General features: G+C 41.6%; 1 protein-coding gene across 7 annotated transcripts in view; it reads right to left on the bottom strand.

Annotated features, from left to right (window-relative positions):
- Positions 1 to 1,585: 1,585 nt before the first annotated feature.
- The window catches only part of SLC4A1 (solute carrier family 4 member 1 (Diego blood group)), a 42,429-nt gene continuing 22,185 nt past the window's right edge, over positions 1,586 to 21,829 (bottom strand). For all 7 annotated transcript variants that reach the window (XM_073572751.1, XM_073572755.1, XM_073572749.1 and 4 more), the window contains 16 exons: positions 18,042 to 18,222; positions 17,833 to 17,968; positions 17,119 to 17,206; positions 16,698 to 16,764; positions 16,265 to 16,449; positions 15,906 to 16,104; positions 15,111 to 15,314; positions 13,398 to 13,546; positions 13,058 to 13,252; positions 11,978 to 12,145; positions 10,149 to 10,238; positions 9,892 to 10,067; positions 9,337 to 9,578; positions 6,738 to 6,907; positions 5,489 to 5,662; positions 1,586 to 2,729 (listed from right to left, as the gene is read on the bottom strand). In XM_073572751.1, coding sequence (XP_073428852.1) covers positions 2,649 to 2,729; positions 5,489 to 5,662; positions 6,738 to 6,907; positions 9,337 to 9,578; positions 9,892 to 10,067; positions 10,149 to 10,238; positions 11,978 to 12,145; positions 13,058 to 13,252; positions 13,398 to 13,546; positions 15,111 to 15,314; positions 15,906 to 16,104; positions 16,265 to 16,449; positions 16,698 to 16,764; positions 17,119 to 17,206; positions 17,833 to 17,968; positions 18,042 to 18,222 — 2,505 coding nt within the window. In that variant the 3' untranslated portion in view covers positions 1,586 to 2,648. The remainder of the gene's footprint in view (positions 2,730 to 5,488; positions 5,663 to 6,737; positions 6,908 to 9,336; positions 9,579 to 9,891; positions 10,068 to 10,148; positions 10,239 to 11,977; positions 12,146 to 13,057; positions 13,253 to 13,397; positions 13,547 to 15,110; positions 15,315 to 15,905; positions 16,105 to 16,264; positions 16,450 to 16,697; positions 16,765 to 17,118; positions 17,207 to 17,832; positions 17,969 to 18,041; positions 18,223 to 21,829) is intronic.

Below are 21,829 nucleotides of genomic sequence, written 5' to 3'. Positions count from 1 at the left end.
GAAATAAATTAACTTTTTGATGATATTCTAATTTTGTGAGATGCACCTGTATCTATGCAAGAGAGTCAATATAAGAAAAATTAGTATAATCCACTAGGGAATAAGAGGTAACAAGTATAAATAGAGAGTAGTCTCATCCACCAAACACCAGACACGTTTCACAAATGCTTTGTCAGGGTGATTTGTATTTAATAAAGGTCATCATATTTTAATAACTGGCATGATTAATGTTGCCCTGGTACATATCACCTCCTTCCATTTTCTCCTTAGAGTGCCTTTTTGGGGACACTTATTTTCTAGGATTGCTAGCCCTGGTAGGTTCCTCTATGATCTTGCTGATTGTGCACTGTATAGACTTCCATCTCTTGAAGTCTTTGCTCACTCTCCTTGGAAAGTAAAGCCCATACAAGAGAACACACTACTGGGCCGGTGCAGCGCCCTCCAGACGGCAGCAGCATTTCACTACAGAAAATCAGGTACTGAGAGACCTATAGAGCCAAAACAAATGGGATTGAAATACTAAAACTAAAACTGCTATATACAGAAAGGACTCTGCCAAGTGTTTGATCCCCACCAATCTAATAGTGATGACGGCCTATCAGAATAATAGGTCATCATTTTCATTTGCCTTTAAGACAGCACAACATTTAAAAAAGTCCAGCAGAACAAGTAATGTGGAAAAATAACAGGTGCGTAAATCATCGTAAATCCTGTAAAACCAGAACCGATGACGCCGGTGAGAATTGAGCGTATAGTGGCATGTTGTTATCATACTCAGTGTGGGGAGGGCCCAATAGAGTGATCAGTATAACAGTGCCACCCAGAGGTGTTGTCAGCAGCAGGCACCAGGGCATGTGTCATAGCTTTGGTGCTGCATGTTAGGCCTCATTCAGACGTCCGATTATCATGTACAAGCGCTAGCCATGTTTTCCACAGATAGCACTCGCACCTGTGATAGTCTATGGGGCCAGTCACCTGTCTGTGATGTTTCACAGACTGAGAGGTCGGCGGAAAATCTTGGAGACAAATCCTATTTTGATGCGAGTGCTTGATCAAAATCGGTAATGCAAGTCTCTGGATCCATGAGAGAAAAGCAGACCGTATTCGGATGTAATTCAAGTAAGTTCCAATTTTCAAAAATTGCCAGAAAGAAGAAGACGAAGAATTTTTTTTTCTCCATGTTCGAGAAAAACAGATGACACTCTGACAACACTCTGATCAGTGTTTTAAAAATAATCTGTCCTTTTTTCTCATACGTGAGAAAGTCGGACATCTGAAGGAACCCTTATGGTCTCCAGTGGTCACTCTTATTTCCAGTAGTCCCAAAAGATCCTCAAAAGCAGTCAGTGTATAGTGCGTCAAACAAATCCCAACAATTGTCCTCGTGTGCGTATAGTCATTCAGCAATGCCCCCCTTTCGTACACAGAAAATTGACCTCCTGTTTATCATAGAGCTTAAATGTTAATTCAAGTTTTCTCCTTGAGACCCCCCTAAAGAAATGAGATCCCTGGGCAAGTACCCATTTTGTCAGCCCTTCCTGGTTTACCAGATTTTTTTTTAATAAATGGAAGTAGAACATACAGGTTTTAGTCAAATATTTTTATTATTTGTATAAAATTACTTTTTTTTTTCTCAGATATTATAATATCCAGTTCTGCAAAGCATCAAATTGCCACAAAAACAACATTTCTCTTACGAAAAACATTAAAATAATACAAAAATTATTTCAGTTTATTCAAAAGGCACATTCCTTGCGTCCAAATAAACATTTCCTATTTTTTCATGATCAGTTTTAAAACACTCCGGCATCTTCAGTGCATAATTAAACAGGATTTTGTTCTTGAGGGGAATATTTTAATAATTATATCTAAAAATAATATTTTTAAGCATATTTACAGATTTGTATATTATTATTTTTTATTATTATTTTTTTTTTTTTAATAAAGCAAAGCACATTAGCCTTAAAGGAGCTCATCAGACAAATGATACATATGGACTAGGCCTAATAATGACTAAAGGGGTTTTCCTTGGTGTTTTTGCCTCCCTGCGTCATGCTGCACCCTCTCAGGCTCCGCATTAGGCATAGCCCCATGTAAGCGTTGTGCCCAGTGTTCCTTTAAATGAAAAGCAGCATTAAAATAAGCAATGAGATTCTAAGAGGGATTTAAAAAAATAATAGTCAAAAATAAAAAGCAGATAATAAAAAAACTAGCTCTTTTCCTTCAGAAACAGCACCACTCTTGTATTTAGGACATGCCTGGTATGGCAACACATCCAATTATTTACATGGAGCTCAGGTAAAATACTAGAAGCAGTCTATAGAGTGGAGACGTTTCTGAAAGAACTTGGCCATGTTTTCCCTATAAATTAATAAAAGAGTTCTCAATAAGAAAATAAAAATAATAATTTGTAAAAATCTAAAATGACAGGGTTTTTTGCTCCTTTTTTTTCTTAGTCACATATGAAAATAGTGCATTATAAAACATATTTAAAAAATCACGGTCAGAAAGTTGCATAGCTATGGACGGAGAACTCCTCAAGGTTCTCAATACTTGTATTACATGATCCCGTGGGCTCTAAGGATGGTCTATTAGAAAATGGCTATAGGTGATGGCAGCATTACGCAGGGTCAAGACATAGCGCTCGACTAGACAGGCATCTGGACTTCATTATAGACATCTTGACCTTCCTCTTCTTCCAGGTTGACAGAAGCGTCATCTGAATCCAGCTGAAAAGAGAAATAGTGATGGCAGACATCCTAGAGTTAATTCAATATATTTGTTTGTTTGGGAGTCTGCTACCTCCAAAAGGAGTTGTCCAGGTTTGGAATAAAAGTGTATGTGACTGCAGACTTGTGAATTCTAACAATGCACACTGTCAGGATTCTTCAGTGCTAGGAGTGGATAGTCAAGTATGTGATATGCAAACTCTTGGCTACATTCGGACTAGACATGCGCAGCCCTTGCCCAATACAAGTGCATTGAGTGAGGACAAAAGTCTAGATGGAATGTGGTTGGAAGTATGTATCTCGCCAATCTCCGGTCGCGCCATCAGCATCGGTGAATCCTGACAGTGCACAATGTGAGGATTCAGAAGTTTGTTGTCACAGGGAGAATTCAGACATTCGTGCCAAACTTGGATAATTCCCTTTTAACTATCTGTACTGTGATATTGGGGACATAGCCGCTATAAAAATAATATTAGCACTGTAAATGTCAGTGGTATGGTGTCGGAGAAAATAACTCACAAATAATAATAATAAATCATTTTCCTGGAGGCCAAGGATTCTATTGCTAAACTCCCTCAATTTGCATTTCAAGGACTTTGAGACACTTTGAATTAACAAGCTCACTTGTTCAGAGCATTGGATTTTAGGGACTTGTCCAGAGCAAGTGAGTGCTGCATGGACTCAGCATGTGCCCACAGACCAGTGGGGTAACTTGAAGCTTGTCGGTCCTGATGAAAAAGCTCCAATGGGGCCCCCAATCATTACAAATCTTCAATAATAATAGGTCTTATCATATGGGCGAAGGGACATTTTGGGCCCCATAGGCCTCGAGGACCCTGGTGCAATTGCAACCCCTACACCTATTATAGTTACGCCCCTGCCACTGATTGCGTCCACCCGCTTGCACACAGTATCAGATCCAGTGACGGTCCACCCTCACTGTTAGTGCTCATACTGACATGGTGTGCACTCAGCCAGGCTCAGGCAGTGTCGGTGCACATACCGTAGACATGTGGGCTCAGTTAGGGTAGCACTTGCTTTGTCTGGACAAATTCCTAAAATGCAAATTAAGGGGACAGAACAGCACATTGACGACTTGGCAATGCCAAGAGTGCACTGAAGCCCACTCATTTAGAATTGAATTAAAGGTCACTTTCTCAGGCACTGTACGAATAGCAGTTACAATGGTACAGCTAGTTTAATGTACATTTTTGCTGTGACAGACTCCATTTAATATATTAGGATTTGTGACCACCTATCTGGGCCCTTTCTCTCTCTTAAAGAGCCCCAAAGTACTCACATGGGCTAAGTCCCACAACTACACAAAAAGTACACAATTATTAACAGTCCAGCTAAAAACTCAACTGAGTAACCCAATTCTGTTTTTTATGTTGACAACATGAGCAAGGTGGTCAATCGCGGCCCACCGCTAAGATGTAACGTTCATAGTAATGCCATCATGGCAGGCTGAGATTGTCCATCATGGTCATCAAATACAACACATACAGGAAGAAGCAATAAGTAAAAAATAGGTAGTACTGATGTATCGTGGCGCGGGGAGGTAGCCGTGGGCGAGGTACTCGTCTCTTGCACTCCCGACACGTTACATGAAAGTGGGAGTCCTGGTTGGATGTGTGAACTTTGTGTACAGGGGTGTTAGACCTTTGCAGGCCACATTTTACCGATGACTTGGGTTCGCCAAGACCAAATGTTAAACAGTTCAATGAGGGAGACCACAAGTTAAAAATAACCTTTTTACTGAACGATAACTTGGTGGGGATTATGTGCAACAGGTAGCAAGTACACAACTTGATAAATGTTTCCTTCACAATATTCTCTATTTCCACTGTTTCACCTTGACCACAACCCATCTCAGTACTACAGTCCAGTTAATGAGAGTCCTATTCTCTACCCCTCAAGGGAACTAGTTTGCCAATATGGCCAGTACTTAGCTTCTCTGCTACTGACACCTTGGAATTCTCGCCCGGGGCACTCTCTTTGTCTCACGTTCTTTGACCCGTCCTGACCCATTACCTTTCTAAGTTATAAACTCGGGCCATACTGCTAGGCGTCCTCTCCCAAGACCCATCTCTGGTTGACTAGTCTGTTCTTTTGTCAGTTTTCCTTCCTCTTTACCCCAGTTCACGCTAACCACTTTCTTGGTCTCCTCTCACTTTGGGACACGTACAGCATGCAGAACTGCTTAATTTCCAGACCTTATGTCTGCTTCCGACGCGCACTGCTCCCTATCTGACGTCCTCACAAGAAACTGTCTCTGTGCCTTCACCGTATCCCTTCCCACTCTGAGCTAGTCCCAAACATTAACCCTAACTCTCTCTACTGTACGGCAAAACACAGCATTATCACCAATAACACATATCTCAATTCATATTATACATCATAACAATACTTGTGTCTTCAAGCGGGAATGTGGGCAGTATGTCCATCTCCTTACACTGATACCAGGCAGGGTCAATGTGGTGACCACATGTTGTCAATATGGAAAAGCTACAACATTACGGTACTAACAAAAAACGAGTTTTAATGGACTGCAACCTATTTGCAGTTTTGGGCAATACACATTTATCCAGCTGTCTTAGACCCCTTCATCATTAGTGGTTTACATAGGGTCACAGTAGAAAGTATCGTTCATGGTGGCACCAAATAAGTGTAGTATGTGGAAGCCCAATAATCATTTGTGACATCGTCAAATATCTTTAATCCTGTTTGCTCATTATATGGCTTTCTTGAATACTTACACATTTGAGCTCCAGGCTTGTGAAAATGCGAGGCAACAAGAACAGGCGGACTGGCACAGTAAGGATGAGGACGAAGGGAAGTGCCAGGGAGGCAGGAGTGAACATCACAGCAAACAAAGCAATCAGGCAGATCGTCTGCACTAGGGTGAATACATGCATACGCCAAGTCTTAACCTGCAAAGAAAAATAAAGCATATAATTTCCAATGTCTGTACAATAGCATGTACCTGCTTTACACTCGTGGTCCAATAACTATAAGGGAACCATAATAAACATTATAACCATTGTGCATATAGTGTATTGTCTAGTGTGCAAGTAAGGCGATTAAATAAATAATTTAACCTTGGACTGTTTTTTATCTCGATCCACGAATCACACGTTCGTTTCTTGGCTTAACTTTTCATGCTACCGGGGCTGGTTTCTGGCCCAAAATAACCCCATGGACTGCGCTTATATCTAACAAGGAGCTTGTGGTGGTTCTACTGAGTTGGCAGCTCTCTGTTTCACTGGTACTAGTGAAAGGGCCTCTCAGCCTGTCAGGGTTGTGAGTCAATGTAATGCCACATCAATGACTGCGTGGGACACATCCTCTCACTCCCTGTGCCTCCTTGGGCCCGTGTGGACAGGGGGCATCTGTGTAAAATTGTACCAAGCTGACCTTCCGTCTCCCCATGGGGTGCAGAACATCATGTTGGTGAAAGAGGGGAGTCCGCAGTACGTGATCCGTCTGACGTAATAGTGACGTCAGGCGGGGTGGCGAAGTGCCGGTTCATCACATATGGTGGCAGCGGTTGCATTCTGTGTGATCTCTCCGATGTCATCCTTTACGATAGCTAACTAGGCGTGGTCCTCAAATCTATTGGGAGTCTTGATGAGGACCAGGCGCATTTGGATAAAAGACTAGATTTACATACAGGGCTATATCTCAGGATCAAGGAGGAGCAAGAACAAGAAATATCAGATTCAGAAGAAGCAACAGCATTTACACCATGGAAAAAAAACCAAAAATATTTTTAGCAACTGACCGTTCCTTTACTTCCCATGTCATTGCTCCTTCCTCCATCTGCTTCCATGACCTTTCTTTTGACCATGACAAGCCATAGCCAAAAGCATCAAAGAAAGCACCTATACATCAATGTAAAATCTGTAAGAGGGACCTCCAATTTAGCACAGGTCTCCTCCCATTGAGCACAAAGACCATCCACAATCCAAATCTCGAAGATGACGTTTTTCTCCTGGCATTACTCACCCGTGTTACATAGGGTTCCTTAGGATGATATTTTGGGGGCTTCAAGGTGAGTAGGATCCGGTCGAACAGCTGTATTCCATTCAGTGAGGTGACCCCCATGTACAGGAAAATGCCAAATAAAACAGCCAGCGGGATGAGGGACAGAACTGGCTCCATCAATATGGAGACACCTGGAAAGAGACATACCGTACATATACATTCATACATTACGATATTACAATTACGATGGTCTCCATCTCCCACTGTAGTATGCAAATATACACAAAACTAAAGAGACTTCTGAGACCTCATCTTCTGATCCGCCTTATTTTCAGTGCGCCAAGCCCATCATACATATCAGGGCCAAAATAAAGGGGTTTTATATGATTCCAAAAAACATGGCCATTCTTCTAGAAGTAGCACCACACCTGTCTATAGGTTTTGTCCAGTATTGCAGCTCAGCTCCAGTAAAGTGAATGTGACCAAGCTGCAATACCACATATTACTTGTGGAGAGGTGTGGCATTGATTTTGGAAAATAACATGCTTTTATTAATCTGATTTAAGCTTAAGCTAGAGTGTGACAGGCCCCTGGTGCCCCACAATGAACAGGTTTTCATTACGCAATCTGAACCCAGTCCTTACAGTGCTGCTGTGATTGTGATATAGGATAGAACCTTCTTATATACAGTAGGTACCTAATTTCTATAGCATTCTACTTTTCAAAATTATAGGGGAAGAGGCCCACAAACCTTGACTAGCCCCCAATACATGTACACATATAGTGATGGAGCATATTATGGACTATTACAGTCCTGTATATGGTGGGCTTGGGGTGTCGAAAATGTCAATTACTTCAGATTTTTTTCTGCAGTGCCAGTGCCATCTTTCATAGATAAATTACTTGTTACATTACATGACCTCAAGCCTCTCCTCCATTCCCTGTACAGTATGTGTGTCCTCTATGTATCTCACACTCCATGCGTCCTTCCTTTCAATGCCTGACCCATTTTTCCACATCCTCCCCCATCCCTGGTGCTGCACATTCTCTATAGCTGAATACCCCCAGGGTCAATGTCGGCTCGCCTTGTTTGTTGTCAGTGGCAATGGAATATGAGGACAGGAGGTCACACTTTGTAGATACAAGCGGGATGTGATTTATGGCATTATGAGGATGGACTGAGGACATGTAATTAAAAGGTTAACACAGGTTTTCTTTATAAGCATAGCATTACATACATTTCTATGACACAGTTGAAGTATTCACCTGACTATATAATGGACTCTTCATTCAGAACCTGCTGCATTCATCGTAACAACTGATTCCACTATATGGATCTAGTGACTCAAGAGCCTAATGTGGGTGCAGGAAGATGGTGGTCACCCTTACCGGGGTTGGCACACCATTCACTAGACTCCTCGAAATAAAGTTCTAGCTTGGCCCTTCCTAATCAGAAAAACACTTAACTCGCTACCCTAGTGCTGTATCCAGATACCCTGAGCTAGACAGGGTGGCTACCTAACCCACCCTGGCGTTCAGTAGCCCCTCGTTACCAAGCTCTCAAGATCGAAGACACATATAGTAAAGTCATAAGGTTTTCTGACTCCCAATGCTGAAAAACTCTTTATAGGGTCACAAGACCATATTTTATCCCATCTGAGAAAATCTTGTCACACTGATCAGAGTTTGAGCAGAGTGTGATCCAATTCTCTCACATGAGGAGAAAATGGAAGAAAAAAATGTCTCCGTCTTCTCCATTCTGTCAGTCTGTTTAAATCGCACTCGGATGTGTGGTCCAGTTTTTTTGACAGTCCCACTGACTTCTATGGCAGAGTGCGATACGATTTACGGATACAAATCATGCATATTGCGATTTTTCTTCAAACAGACCCAGTCCGAGGTAAAAAAAAAAATGGGACATGTGCGCGGCCCCATAGACTAATATTGGTCCGAGTGCAATCCGATGTTTTGTCAGATAGCACTCGGACCAAAAATATGGCCGTCTGACATATTAGTCACGTGACTGCCGGGAGACAAAGTGCCGACATTGTTAGAACAACACTGATATGGCTCCCCCCAATGTGTGGCACTTCCTCAGTCAGAATGGGTTGTGTCACAGTTTAGAGGCATATTGGAATTTATAATGTTATTTTATTTCTGTATCTTCTTTTCTATTCCTGGAGAATCCCTTTAATATCACATGGGGTATCTACCATGCAGCGGTCACATCTCCTGGTGCCTGATGGGGCCCACAGGTGTCATATAGCAATGGCATAAAAGATGGCGCATGTAAGGTGGGGGCCTGTTACAGATTCTCCATTGGGACCAGGAACTTTGAGATATACTAGATATTCAGATTCTCCTTTTCTAAGTTTCAGTACCGTTTTAGCATGGAGTGAAAGAACTAAATATATGGGGAAGATGCCCATAGCAACCAACAGCCCATAGCAACCCAATAGCAACCAATAGCAGCACAGCTTTCATTTTTTAAAAGCACCATGAGAAATGCAAGTTGCACTTTGATTGGTTGTTATTGACAATATAAATAGTTTTTCGTTTTGACAGTTTCCTAAATCCCCCCACATTGAGGCATATAGACATTATTCAGTCTTATACATACCCACAAGAACAGCCACCAAGAGACCGCTGACTCGTTGCTCAATAACGCGCTCTATTTGAGGTTTTCCTCCCTTGGACATGACAGTGAGAGCATTGGCATGGCTGACTGTTCGGACTGTGGTTGCACTGAGCCAGGGCATTCCAAAGAGAGCACATATCCCCCCCATGCCCACAATCAACAGAAGGTCCAAGTGAAATCCAGAACCTTTCACAGCTTTTCTTTCTGGTTTGCTGACGATGAGCCTGAAGGAGAGTAATGTCAGCATCTGAACACAGGGAATATATATGATAACATTTCATCTATAGACAGAAATATTTCTTAGACCAAAAACAGCGCCACTCTTGCCAATGGGCTGTGTCTGGTAGTGCAGCTCAGCTCCATTCAAGTAAATAGGACTGAACTGCAATACCAGACAAGATTGGTGTTGTTTCTGTTGGGAGAAAAAAAGCTTATTTTTATTTATAAATTATGCATAAAAGGTTGTCACAGCCATTTATGTAGAAATATAAGTAAAATTAAATGACAATATCACGACTAGTTACAGAGAATCCTTACGTAGTAATCTGGGATTCCATAAAGATCAGGATGAAGACCAATATTGCTGGGATCCCACAAGCAAACATCATCCATATGGGGAAAGGCTTGACTTCTGGGTTTAGCCCCATGGGCGAAATGAACCAACTCCGGTTTGCAGGAAGGGAGACGCTAATACCTTTGGGGAGCGCGAGTTTCTGGAAATGGATAACGTATATGTCATTGGTGTATGTGAAGATGATAGATATACTCTGGTATATCAGTAGGAATATACTGACCTTTGTGTACGTATCCTCAATAAAAAAGTCAGCCGAAACCATAATAAGGATTGCAATAGGAACGCCAAAATCTCCAATTATACGGCGGAGCTGGAAAGCAATTATTGAGGGTTATGGGTGGAATGTATTTCCCACAACATCTATCCTGGTCTTACCATCATGGCACGTTAGACATAAGTTTTTTTTTATACTGACTGGCCCAATCAGTATCCATTGATGTTTCATTTTTCTATAATTTTTTATTACATTGTTAAGGTGCATTATTTTATATCTTGATGTTGTGTAGCCAAACACTAATGTTATCTTTCATGAGGGGCCTAGGACACGTATAGAAGAGGGAATTCTAGAGTCATAGTGAAGCTTACAGAGATGCAACCAGTAACTAATTTAGGAATGTGAGATATTTCCACTTGAAAAACCACTTCAACAGATTTTTAGTCTTGGTTTTCAAGTTGCTGGAGACTTAAAGGGAACCTGTCATGTCATATAATGATATTAACCTGTAGATATGGAGTTACTTTGCAGGTTAATAGCATTAGCAAAGTGCCCTCCAGCCGTACTGAAAGTGTGGCTCTCGGGAGAAATTGAACTTTATTCCTCCAAGCAGCTGCTGGCTTTCAGTCATACAGGTGTGGCGGCACAGCTACAGTCATCACTCACAGCACTGTGAGAAGCGGCTGTAAGCATGCCGCGGGACTCTGACTGACAGCTTACTTTGCACATACATGCTGTAGAGTCGGCTGTAAGTCACATGCTAGGGCATGCTTATAGCCTCTGCTCACAGTGCTGTGAATGGTGACTGTAGCTGGGTCGGCACGCCTCTATGACTGAAAGCCAGCAGCTCAAGAGAGGAATAACGTCCATTTTCTCCAGGGTACCGCCCTTTGATATGCCGGGCAGGCGCTTTCCCAACTCTAGAAACCTGAAGATTAGCCCTATATTTACAGGTTAATAGCGTTATCCGACCCAAGAGCTTCCCTTTAATTTCTGCCATTGAGTGAAGTTCAGCCTTCTTATGGCTATGGCCACACCATCCTTTAATCACACAAAAGAGAATTACATAGGTTGAAAAAAAGACAAAGGTTCATAAAGTTCAACCTTTTTTGACCAATTATCCATTTGTTGCTAGATTATTTATTATGATTAGTTATTATCTGCCATTTCAGGTCATTATGTATTCCACAGTGTGTCTACCCTAAGTGTAAAGAACCCTTTCCAATTTAAATGCCAGATACACCTTTCCTCCTGAATACCCCCTTTTTTTGGAAAATCCATGAAAGGAATAAGTTATTCTAGTTCTTTGTGTAGACCACACATGTAAATTATATCACAAGAAAGGCATTTTTTTCTATGCTAAATAAGCACAATGTTTTTAACCTCACACTTTACAGGCACTGTTAGACGGTCATATATATGGGACCAAGAATGGACCTGGCTTGGCCTGCCTTAGGTTTCTAATATTCCTATTAGAATGTGGAACCCCAAACTGAATCCTATATTCAAGATGTTGGCTTACAAAGGATGCAAAGAGGATTTTTATCACATAGGGATCTCAGGTTTTTCTCTTTCTTTCTATGCACCCTAATATATTAGTTGCTTTTGCGGCTGCGCTTGACATTGAGCACCAATGTGTCCACTTAAAGATCGATAAGTATCCTGTTCTCTTGCATCAGAATAACTGATATGTCTCGACCAGTTGGCCCAGTTTGGTTATTATCTTTGAGACTTTTTTGCTTGCAACTGATTTCATTTTCAAAATATAGCACACAATAATTTAGAAATGACATTCCAGAGCATGTTATAATTGTATAGTACCACAACAACTTTACCTTTCCAGGAAAGAAGCTGCTGTTTTTGAATTGACGCAAGAAGTAGGCGATGAAGAAAGCTCCAGACATCAGCACCAGTGACAGCAGAGCTGTGTTTGGCTGTGGTAAATCTGTATTATGGACACTGGATGCATTGTAATGGGCCATGAGAGGATGTGCCATGAAAATCTGGAAAAAAATGAAACAATTTAGAATTATCAGTGGGAAATATATTCTTAAAAGGGGTTGTCACTAATAGCTAACCTAATAGACATCAAAATCTCCTATCTAATAATTGTCAAGTTTAAAAAGTGTCCTTCTCTCTAGAGGACGCCCTCTGCCTTTGGACATTACAAAGAACTTAGACTGACTGAGGAATATAACCTATTACGCATTGATCAGCATTTTAGAATGAAAAGTGGAGAAGCTTTCTGCTAAAGCAAGCTGCCTCCCAGTCCACAGTCATGGCCTCTTAATTTGTATTGAGCATAGACATCAAGTTCCCAATCAAATTAGGATTTGGTGCTTCATCAATAATCAGGCTCATGGTAACATCTAATTCTTTCAAATCAATTAAACTGGGCCCCGTTACACGCTTCAATGTCCCAGCGATCCCACCAACGATCCGACGTGGATGGGATCGCTGGGACATAGTTAGCTGATCGCTTGTAAGCTGTCACATAGGCAGACTCACCAGCGATCAGGACCAGCGAGCAAGCTGGAATGCAGGGTAAACAGCGGGTATCTAAGCGCCACGCGGCTCTTAGTTACCCGCTGTTTACCCTGGATACCAGGTCCCAGCGTGTGCTGTATGGCGCTGGGAGCTCGCTGATCGTTGGTCTCTCGCTGTCACACACAGCGATGTGAGCTGCCCAGCGGGAGACCAACGATAGATTTATGGCCCAGGCCATTAAGCAATGATTAACGATCAGCCAACTGATCGTTGCCACGTGTCACATGCAACTATGTCGTTTTGACATCATTGCAACGTCACCAAACTGGTGACGTTGCAATGATATCGTTCACAATATCGCTACGTGTAACAGGGCCTTAAGTTTCTTGGGCCTGAAATAGTTTAGCTCTATAAACTTTAAAGCTCACCTTGGCCAAATTGGCAAATGTCTCATAGATAAAGATAAGTGAGATAAGAAAGGCAAAGATCTCCTGTGTGAATCTGGAAATGAAGCGGACCAGGAAGCTGCCTTCAATGGCCACTATTATGATGACAAGGAGAATCATCCAGAATCCGATCCACACACGTGCCACAATGTATTCAATCTCCATGCTTTTACAGAACTGAAAAACAAGATAGTGTAGCTTTCTCTTTAAAGGATCAAATACCAGTGTATTTGGCAGGTGACATGACGTTGGTACATTCTAGGTTGCACAGTTTCCCCCCAAGAAAAGCACAAGGTACAAATTTCTCTAAATCATAACTTACTTTATAAAAAGCTTCTTCGAACACCAGAAGAGGTCCAGAAAATCCAAGAATGAGCAGAGGTTGAGCTCCCAAGAGACAGAAGACAATACCTTGGATGGCAGTGGAGACCATCAGTTCGGGAACTCCCATCCAGTTATCGGTCTTCTGAGCTAAGGCACACGTGAAATGTATGTTACCATTTGGTTTCTGTCTGAAATATTCAAGCCTATACTACTATAATAATAATAATAATAATAATTTTATTTCTATAGCGCTGACATATTCCGCAGCACTTTACATTTCAGAGGGGACTTGTACAGACGATAGACATTACAGCATAACAATAATCACATAGATCATAACAGATACCAAGAGGAAAGAGGGCCCTGCTCGCAAGCTTACAATCTATCTACTATGCTGTACTGTAGAAACGCTACAAAGCTCTAGATGGTAAAGGGAATCTGTCAGGAACTTTACAGTCGACAAATTAAACACATTAATTTTTTACCTTTAAGAAAGTAAACTTTAAAAGAAACCTGCAATGTCCCCAAATGCTATTAACCTGCAGATATGAGCTTAATATACAGGTTAATAGTGTTCTAAAGCTGTGCGCCTGCCGCACTGAAAGCCAGGCTACCAGGAGAAAATTAACTTTTTTCCTCCCGGCCACCTCTGGCTTTGGTTCCAATAGGAAGTGTGTAATACTTTATTTCTCCTCTGGAGGCACTGCAGGGTACATGAACACTTGCAGCCATATACCTCCTGAGATTACAGCTATGCGTTGAGTGGGCTGTGTTAACGCAATGTGAACCTGGCCTTATATGTAGTTTGCAGCTAAGTTCTTACTTACAGACTTTCTTTTCTTGTGGGAGTATCTCCCAGTAATAAAGGCTGGATGGGAGGTCTGTGTGATCAGAATGCTGCCGTCTTCACTAGATTCATCAGTCCAGCTTCATTCCTGGGATGATTTCCCCTTCTATAGCCGATGATGGATAATGTGCAAACCAGAACTTCTCTTACTTAATAACTTGATGAAATCCCTGTCTTCACAGTGATCTACTCTAAGCCACCCCTCTACATGGCTGCTTATATCTCTAAAGGGCATGTCACACTAAGAGATATCGCTAGCAATATCGCTATAACTAGTGACGTTATAGCGATATTGCTAGCGATATCTCTGTGTCTGATACTTACCTCCGACCGGCTCCCCCGCTGGTTATCGCTGATCGCGCGAGAACGTTCAGGACCGTTTCTCGTCGTCTGCTTCCTGCGGCGCTTCCTGCTGTGAGGATGAGCGACGCGTGGAGCCGGGCGGGAGGACGCAGGATCGCCTAGTGTGACAGGTAAGTAGCGATCCCCGTCCCCAGCGATGTCGCTGGTGAGATCTGCCTGTGTGGCAGCTCACTAGCGACCACTTAGCGATGCACCAGCGATCCTGACCGCGTCATATCGCTGGTCGGGATCGCTGGTACATCGCTAAGTGTGACAGTACCTTAAGACTACAGAAGGGAGGGAGTGCTGAGAGAGCTGTCAAATCTATCAGAGCTCTGCTCTTAGCTCTGTGACAGATTCTGCAGCAAAATGGTAAGAAAATGTTAGTTTAGAGAGTTGCAAAATATTGCATTTAGGAATCAAATGGACAATGATTAAATTCAGAGCAGAGGTCTGCATAGCTCTTAGGTAACAAGTGCGCTCTATAATCATAAGTATTTACCAGTGTTGGTAGGTACTCACCCATCAGACCACCAAATGTAATAGCCGGAGAGAGGGCAGCAAAGTAGATGAAGATGACAGCAGCCAAGCACTGTGGACTAAGAGCATCTCGGATGTCGCTGAGATACTTTGGGTAACGTCGTTTGATGTCACGGACAAGGCCCCCAAATGGCTTTCCAGTTCTTTGTAAAGGGTCTTCAGGTGGTTCTGCTTTAAGTTTTTCATCTATGGAATACAGAATGATATATTAATAGTAGACAATTCTTTCCCTTCCTGGATTGATCTTTTTCTCTCAGTTCATGGGCAAAATCTATATTTATTGAAGACATATTTTCCAATTACAGAAATTGGAGATGACAGTTGGTGCTTTTAAAATTCTATGGAGGGAGGAGCTGAAGCCGGCATTCCGATGCAAGTTCTACTGAAAGGATGGCTAAAGCTTTCCATAGAACTTTATGAACACCAACTGTCATCTTCTAACTCAGTACTAGGAAAATCTGTACCACCAGAGACAGATTTTACCTGTGAATTGAGAATTTGGAAAACAAATGATCAGTCCAGGAGGAGAAAGAAGCATATTTCCCTATTAAAATGTTTTACACAGCTTCTTATTTTCATGTGTCTTATTTTTTTTTTAAAGAACAATTAAAATTATTGCTACTCTTTTAACTTCCTCCACTGGAAAGGGGCACAACCCAGAAATTAAGAATAAAAGGTTTCCTCCATAAGAAAAGTGGATGAACTGATTTAATTCATCCCTTATTTGTGTGATAGTATATATGTGATAATGTCATGTTGGCAACATGTGATCTTTACCTTTGTGTCCACCTGGAATCACTTTGATTTCTTGATACCTCTTCCTCAGAAGGTTCTGCTGGACTGGCAGGAGGTCCTTAAGTAACTGCTCATTGGTAGCATCACAGGGAGGCAGGACTATACAACAATCCAAAAACTCATCCAGGGATTTCAAGATATCCTGGCGCCCACCAGCTAAGTACATATCAGTTCGGAAGACCTGAGGAAGCACATTTAGGAAACCAAGATCAGCAGTGAAAAAGAAATCAAAAATTGCTATTAGAACAATTGTTTTTTTTCAGATTCCCATAGTCAGGATTGCCCACACCAATTTATAGAGACAACTTCCAGATATGCATCCCATGTATAGTGTTACTCACTCTTTCAGCCATCATGCTGGACACAGCCCTTCCAACTTCATGGTAACTTTTGTAGGTATCTCTAGGTCCAAGGATAATGAAAAGGAATCTGATAGGCAAAGCAACCTCAAGAACTGACTCAAGGAGAACAGCTTCTTTCAGGCGAACAAAACACAGAGTGGGGGTCTCCAGGAAATGTGCACTACCTGTGGAGTTGGGACATGGTGAGAGAGAAGATGGGATGACAAGCATGGCAAGTTGGAAGGGTTTACAGAAAAGGAATGATAGGAGGAGTAGAGATGATAGGAGCCTAAAAGAAGGAATGGTAATGAGGTCATGGAAGATAGTGAAAAAAGAGACATAAAACCAAGAATTAATCATATATGTGATAACAAAAATGTCTACAATTTTCTTCAACAAAAATCAAAGAACCCACGTAGACAATTATACGTACCCACCAAAACCACAGAGGCTTCAGCATTTTCTGGTACACGCTCTGTTAAATTTCCCTTGAGAGGTTCCTATTGAGTTTGAGGGTGCAAGGTAAGAAATGTACACCTCATTAAAAGCATGAAAAACAAGGACTGTTATACAACCAGACAGTTTAAGCTAAACATGGGGTGGCATCAGTGGTGTAACTGAAGGAGAGGGGGTCATTTAATATTGCCAAGTTTTCCACTCAAGACAGAAGGGCCTGGTGATGGGTTTCCCCTCAATATCCTTTCTATGATCCTTGGAACCTTTCCCCACGCCTCTCTGCCACATAGGTACACACCAGTTTTATGAATGGGACCAGATAGGTGGGTTGGAAAGCTGTTACAGATTTTATATAGGAGCTTCACATTAGTGTTCAGATTTAAGGAACCATTTCTTGCCTTCTCTGAAAGAGGTTTCATTTGTAGCTGATGTAGGAGAGGTTGTCCACTCTCGGGGTCCTCTTTTGATTCTTCTCCATCAGCGTGGCTGTAGAAATGAAGACTTTTGTTATCATGTATACATTTCTTGTGACTTTATGAATTAACTTTAATTAGCTAATAATGAAAACTATATTTGGCAGCTTTTTAAGTGACCATGTGGTTTGGTGACACACTGAGTTACCCTCGGCAGACAGATGTACTGACTATCGTAAATAGGAGTGTGACTTTGAGCCAGGTACGGACTAAGGCTGAAATTCAACCCTGGCATTTGAAATCTCACAGGCCCATGCTGTCCAAGTTCCCAAGCACCAGATGGAATATATTACTAATATTACCCTAGATGTCGGAAAGCAAGAATTACTACGAGACCAATATTTCTAATGATACCCGGGGCCTACTGGGGTAAGTAACAGAGTCAGCGACTTTGTGCTCCATCACAACTCTTAACAGTATGGGTGTCTTGAGAAAACAAATTCTGCTAACAACACAGCAGACAAGGCAGCCCACATCCAGACAGGCTCTTCTGGCATTTGCCAGAATTGCCAGATTGCCAGTCCGGCCCTGCGTTTGAGCCATGAGTTTGAGTTGAGCCGGACCTTTATCTACTTGTGCTATACACTCATGACTCTACAAACTACATAGAGGAAATATAATAAGACGACTGGGCAATACCTGTGTCGCAGTAGAAGTGCCCTCAAGACCTCTTCTCTGTTCTCAGGTCGAACATGTCCTTCATAAATAAGTTGGTCAATGACTTGGCTAGATATTCCAGGTAGAGTCTTTTCAGCCAGGTCAAGAATCACAGTTCCTAAGGTAAATAAATGGTTAGAAAAGAGACAACCATTGTAATCCAACGTCTTCAATAGTTTTGAAGCCCTCACCATTTTTTAAAGCCTGTCGTAACTCCAGGAGGCTTGTGAAGGTGAGGTAGGAGAGCTGAGGTTTTCCCCAACACTTTAGATCATCCTGGAAGTCTTCTTCAGTCTTTAGCCAACGGGCTGCCTCCACCCAGTGCAATTCATTGGTATGGTCCATGACCAACTCCTGTAACTCCACGTAGGTCTAGTGGAAAGGGAAGGTCAAAAAGTTGGAACAATCTATATCTAGTAAAGAACCACAACGAAGTTAGGGTAGTCATGAAGTGGGAATAGATAGGGCCAAATGGAGGACACTTGTCATGAGCTACACACATTGAGGTCTCCATAGTGGAATTGACTAGAAGCTAACCCATCAGTTTAATGGCGTTCACTAAAGTAGGTGTTTGACCTACAAATTTACCCCCCATGGGTACAGACTAAAATAAGCACCTTGTAAATAAGTCCTACAAAAAGTGACAAGAAAAATTAGTGAGTTGTCAGGTCATCAGTGAAAGAGAGAAAGTTGTGAACCTTCTCTAATGATATAGTCTCATGTTACACTGAAGACGTGCGGCTGCATCCAGATGTAGCAGGGTTGAGCCTGTCCTTTGTCATGGACAATTTTGGATTTTCGGGGGTTATTTGTAGCTTTCCATAGGACGGATGGCAAAGCTAATGGATTATCTGAACCATGCAAAAGGTAAATTCTGCTCTGCTATATCTGATGTGAAAAATACAAATATACAGCATTACATGAAATTACGGGCAAATTATCTAATTTACAGGTAGAGCTAAACGATCAGGAGCACTTCAGCTTGTGTTTAGTGTACATACAGTACACAGTGAGCTTTTATATCTGTATATAGACAATATATATCTAACTACCAGAAACATCCCCGGCCATTGTGTATATATCAACATGACTTGTCTATATAAAGCTATTATGGCACACGCTGCACACACTTTAGCATTCCTCTCCCGCCCTCCACCTTGTCGCAGCATATCTTACCCATAAAACCTCGAGTATCAGGACGGAGAGATGGGTAAGGACCTGTGTCCCCCGGAAATTGTGGAAGACATTGCTAGAAGTACTGTTTGATCTCAAGAGTCAAAGTAGTGTTGGAAAAAGTAGGAGGGGGGTAAGAAAGCACAGATAATTCTGGCTAAACCTGAAAATCAGTTCTGTACTGCCATGTGTGATAATGCGGGTGGGTTTGAGGACAGGAGCCGGATCAGTCACTCTAAGGCTGCAAAATTTTATCAAAGGGGTTAATGGCCATTTGTTAGTATGGTTCTGCAAAAAAAAAACACAAGAAGATACACTTGATGGCAGGGAGTCACACTGTAGGACCCCCAGCAATCAGATATAATCTATAGAGAAACAAGACAACAGGTGTTCAATTCTTTCACAGTGCCTCCGCAGGGGAAGTAAAGCATTGCATGGTGCCTTTTGAAATCAATGACAAAGCGGTTCCTCCAGGCACAATGAAACTTTTTATTTTCTGCTCCAGATATATCTATAGATCCCAAATAGGGAAATATATAATGACATAAATAGGTATATCCCTTTCCTATCAATCTGTCTCTAGGAAAAGCTGGGTGACAACCAAAATTCTGGCCATTATAGCTCCCACAAGGGTTGTCACCCAACTTTATATCTATCCTTTGCTCCCATAGGGTTGCATAACTTGGCAACTTTGCCATTCAGGAATATGGGAAAGTTGAGTGACCTCCTGTATGGGAGATGTAAATGGTTGTCATTCAGCAATAAACAGCTGTAAAAAAAAAAAAAAACTCAGCTTGTTGGAATTTTACAACTAGACAGTGGAAAACGACTCAAGGACAAGTATTGAGCGGAGATTTGATTCTTATTTTAGAAGAAAAAAAAGAAATGGCTTCTCTACTGGCTTTTACCAAAACTCCGATATTCATAATATGTATCAAATGGAGGTATATTAAAGGGATACGGAAAATTAGAAGAAACAGTTTGAGTTTCCCAGAAACAGTGCCTTCTATGCCATCATGTCTATGGCTTGTGAGATATTGTAGCTAAAATCAATTTGTGTCAATACTGCAATACCAGACTTGTCCAGAGCAGAAGGATGGCGTTGTTCTCTCATCTCTCTCTAATATTATATATATATATATATATATATATATATATATATATATATGATTCAGGAGCCGGTGGATCTGGATGATCGCACCCATACTCTTGAGATTGGTGCTGCTTTACTTTTTTTTTTACATCTAGACAGACAGAGAGATACATACACACATAGGTAGACCGATAGATATGGGATAGATAATAATAATCTTTATTTTTATATAGCGCTAACATATTCCGCAGCGCTTTACAGTTTGCACACATTATCATCACTGTCCCCAATGGGGCTCACAATCTATATTCCCTATCAGTATGTCTTTGGAATGTGGGAGGAAACCGGAGTACTCAGAGGAAACCCACGCAAACACGGGGAGAACATACAAACTCCTTGCATAATAGATAGATGATAGATAGATAGATAGATAGATATGAGATAGATAGATAGACAGATACAGTAGATAGATCGATAGATATGGGATAGATAGATAGATAGATAGATAGTAAGGTAGCACCAATCTCAAGAGTATGGGTAGAATCCTCCAGATCTTGGATAATGATAATATGTAAGAAATAGAGGCCACGTTACATATCTTGACAAAAAGGTAAAAAGATAATTATAATTTGTTATAACTAACCACAGTTAGTTACTATGCCCGGGCAGCGCCGGGCTCTTCAGCTAGTTATACTATATACTTTGGGCATAGAATAAATCTTTTCACCTTTATGTCACGCTACGTAGCCTCTATTCTTACACCCCCCCCCCATTTATAGCTTTTCTAAGCTTCTTCCTAGGAGACCTAATAATTTAGTGGCTCATCTACTCCCAGTGGTGACAGTTTGGAGGAAGGAATGTTTCAGTGTTTGCTATGCTTAGTAAGTGAATACCCCTATAAATTACACAGGTCACTGCCTGCAACAAGATCAGAACACTCTTCTTCTTCTGCTGCTGTGACCCTTCTGATCATCTGATTGAGCATAAGATAACATTTACTGTAAAGGGCGATTACGCTGTACCAAACCAAAAAGAACTGATATGCTGACAGCTTTCCTGTAGAAAGACATCTCTCTGGGGCCCCTATACATGGGAATCATGGGTTGCAGCTCCGCTTACGTACAGAAACTTTACAGCTGCAGGGCAAAAGATCCAAAAATCTTTAACACGTGACGTTTTAGCCTTACTTCAGCACGAAATATAGGTCAGATGTAGCAGAGCTGAGTTAGTCATTGTAAGGATAACGTAATTAAAAGTGACCCCGATAGAAAAGCCATTTCTATCAATGTAGTCAGAATGTAGCGTCGGAGGCCGGTAATTAGTCTCTGAGGGGGGTCTGGTGGTCTCTAGCCAATCTAATCTGGATATCAATGGTAGATGAAGTCAGATCAAGGCTTCCACCTTGAACCGCTCCTTCTGTTCTCAGTGATAACGCTGGGTCAACCTGCAGTCCTATGGAAAATCACTGAGGATGACACAAAGTGGCATGATTTGCTCCAAATGACAAACTCAGCTCTGCTACATCTGCACATTTCTAACAGGAAAAAAGATATGGACTTTAAGGAAAAAAAAGAGTTTTATTTTTTTCTGCTAAAAAGAATTAACCCTTCAAGACTCAAATACTGCTGGTGCCCGCAGATGGGAGGCAGCTTGGCCCGGCTCTTGACTTGAGGACGACTAACGACTCTGCAAGGAGCTATGTTATCTGTAAAC

The sequence above is a fragment of the Dendrobates tinctorius genome, unplaced genomic scaffold, assembly GCF_039654945.1.
Source record: "Dendrobates tinctorius isolate UK_male_01 unplaced genomic scaffold, ASM3965494v1 ptg000032l, whole genome shotgun sequence".
In the NCBI taxonomy this organism is placed as follows: domain Eukaryota; kingdom Metazoa; phylum Chordata; class Amphibia; order Anura; family Dendrobatidae; genus Dendrobates; species Dendrobates tinctorius.
Note: the sequence above shows the minus strand (reverse complement) of the source record. Positions and strands in the feature narration are given on the sequence as shown.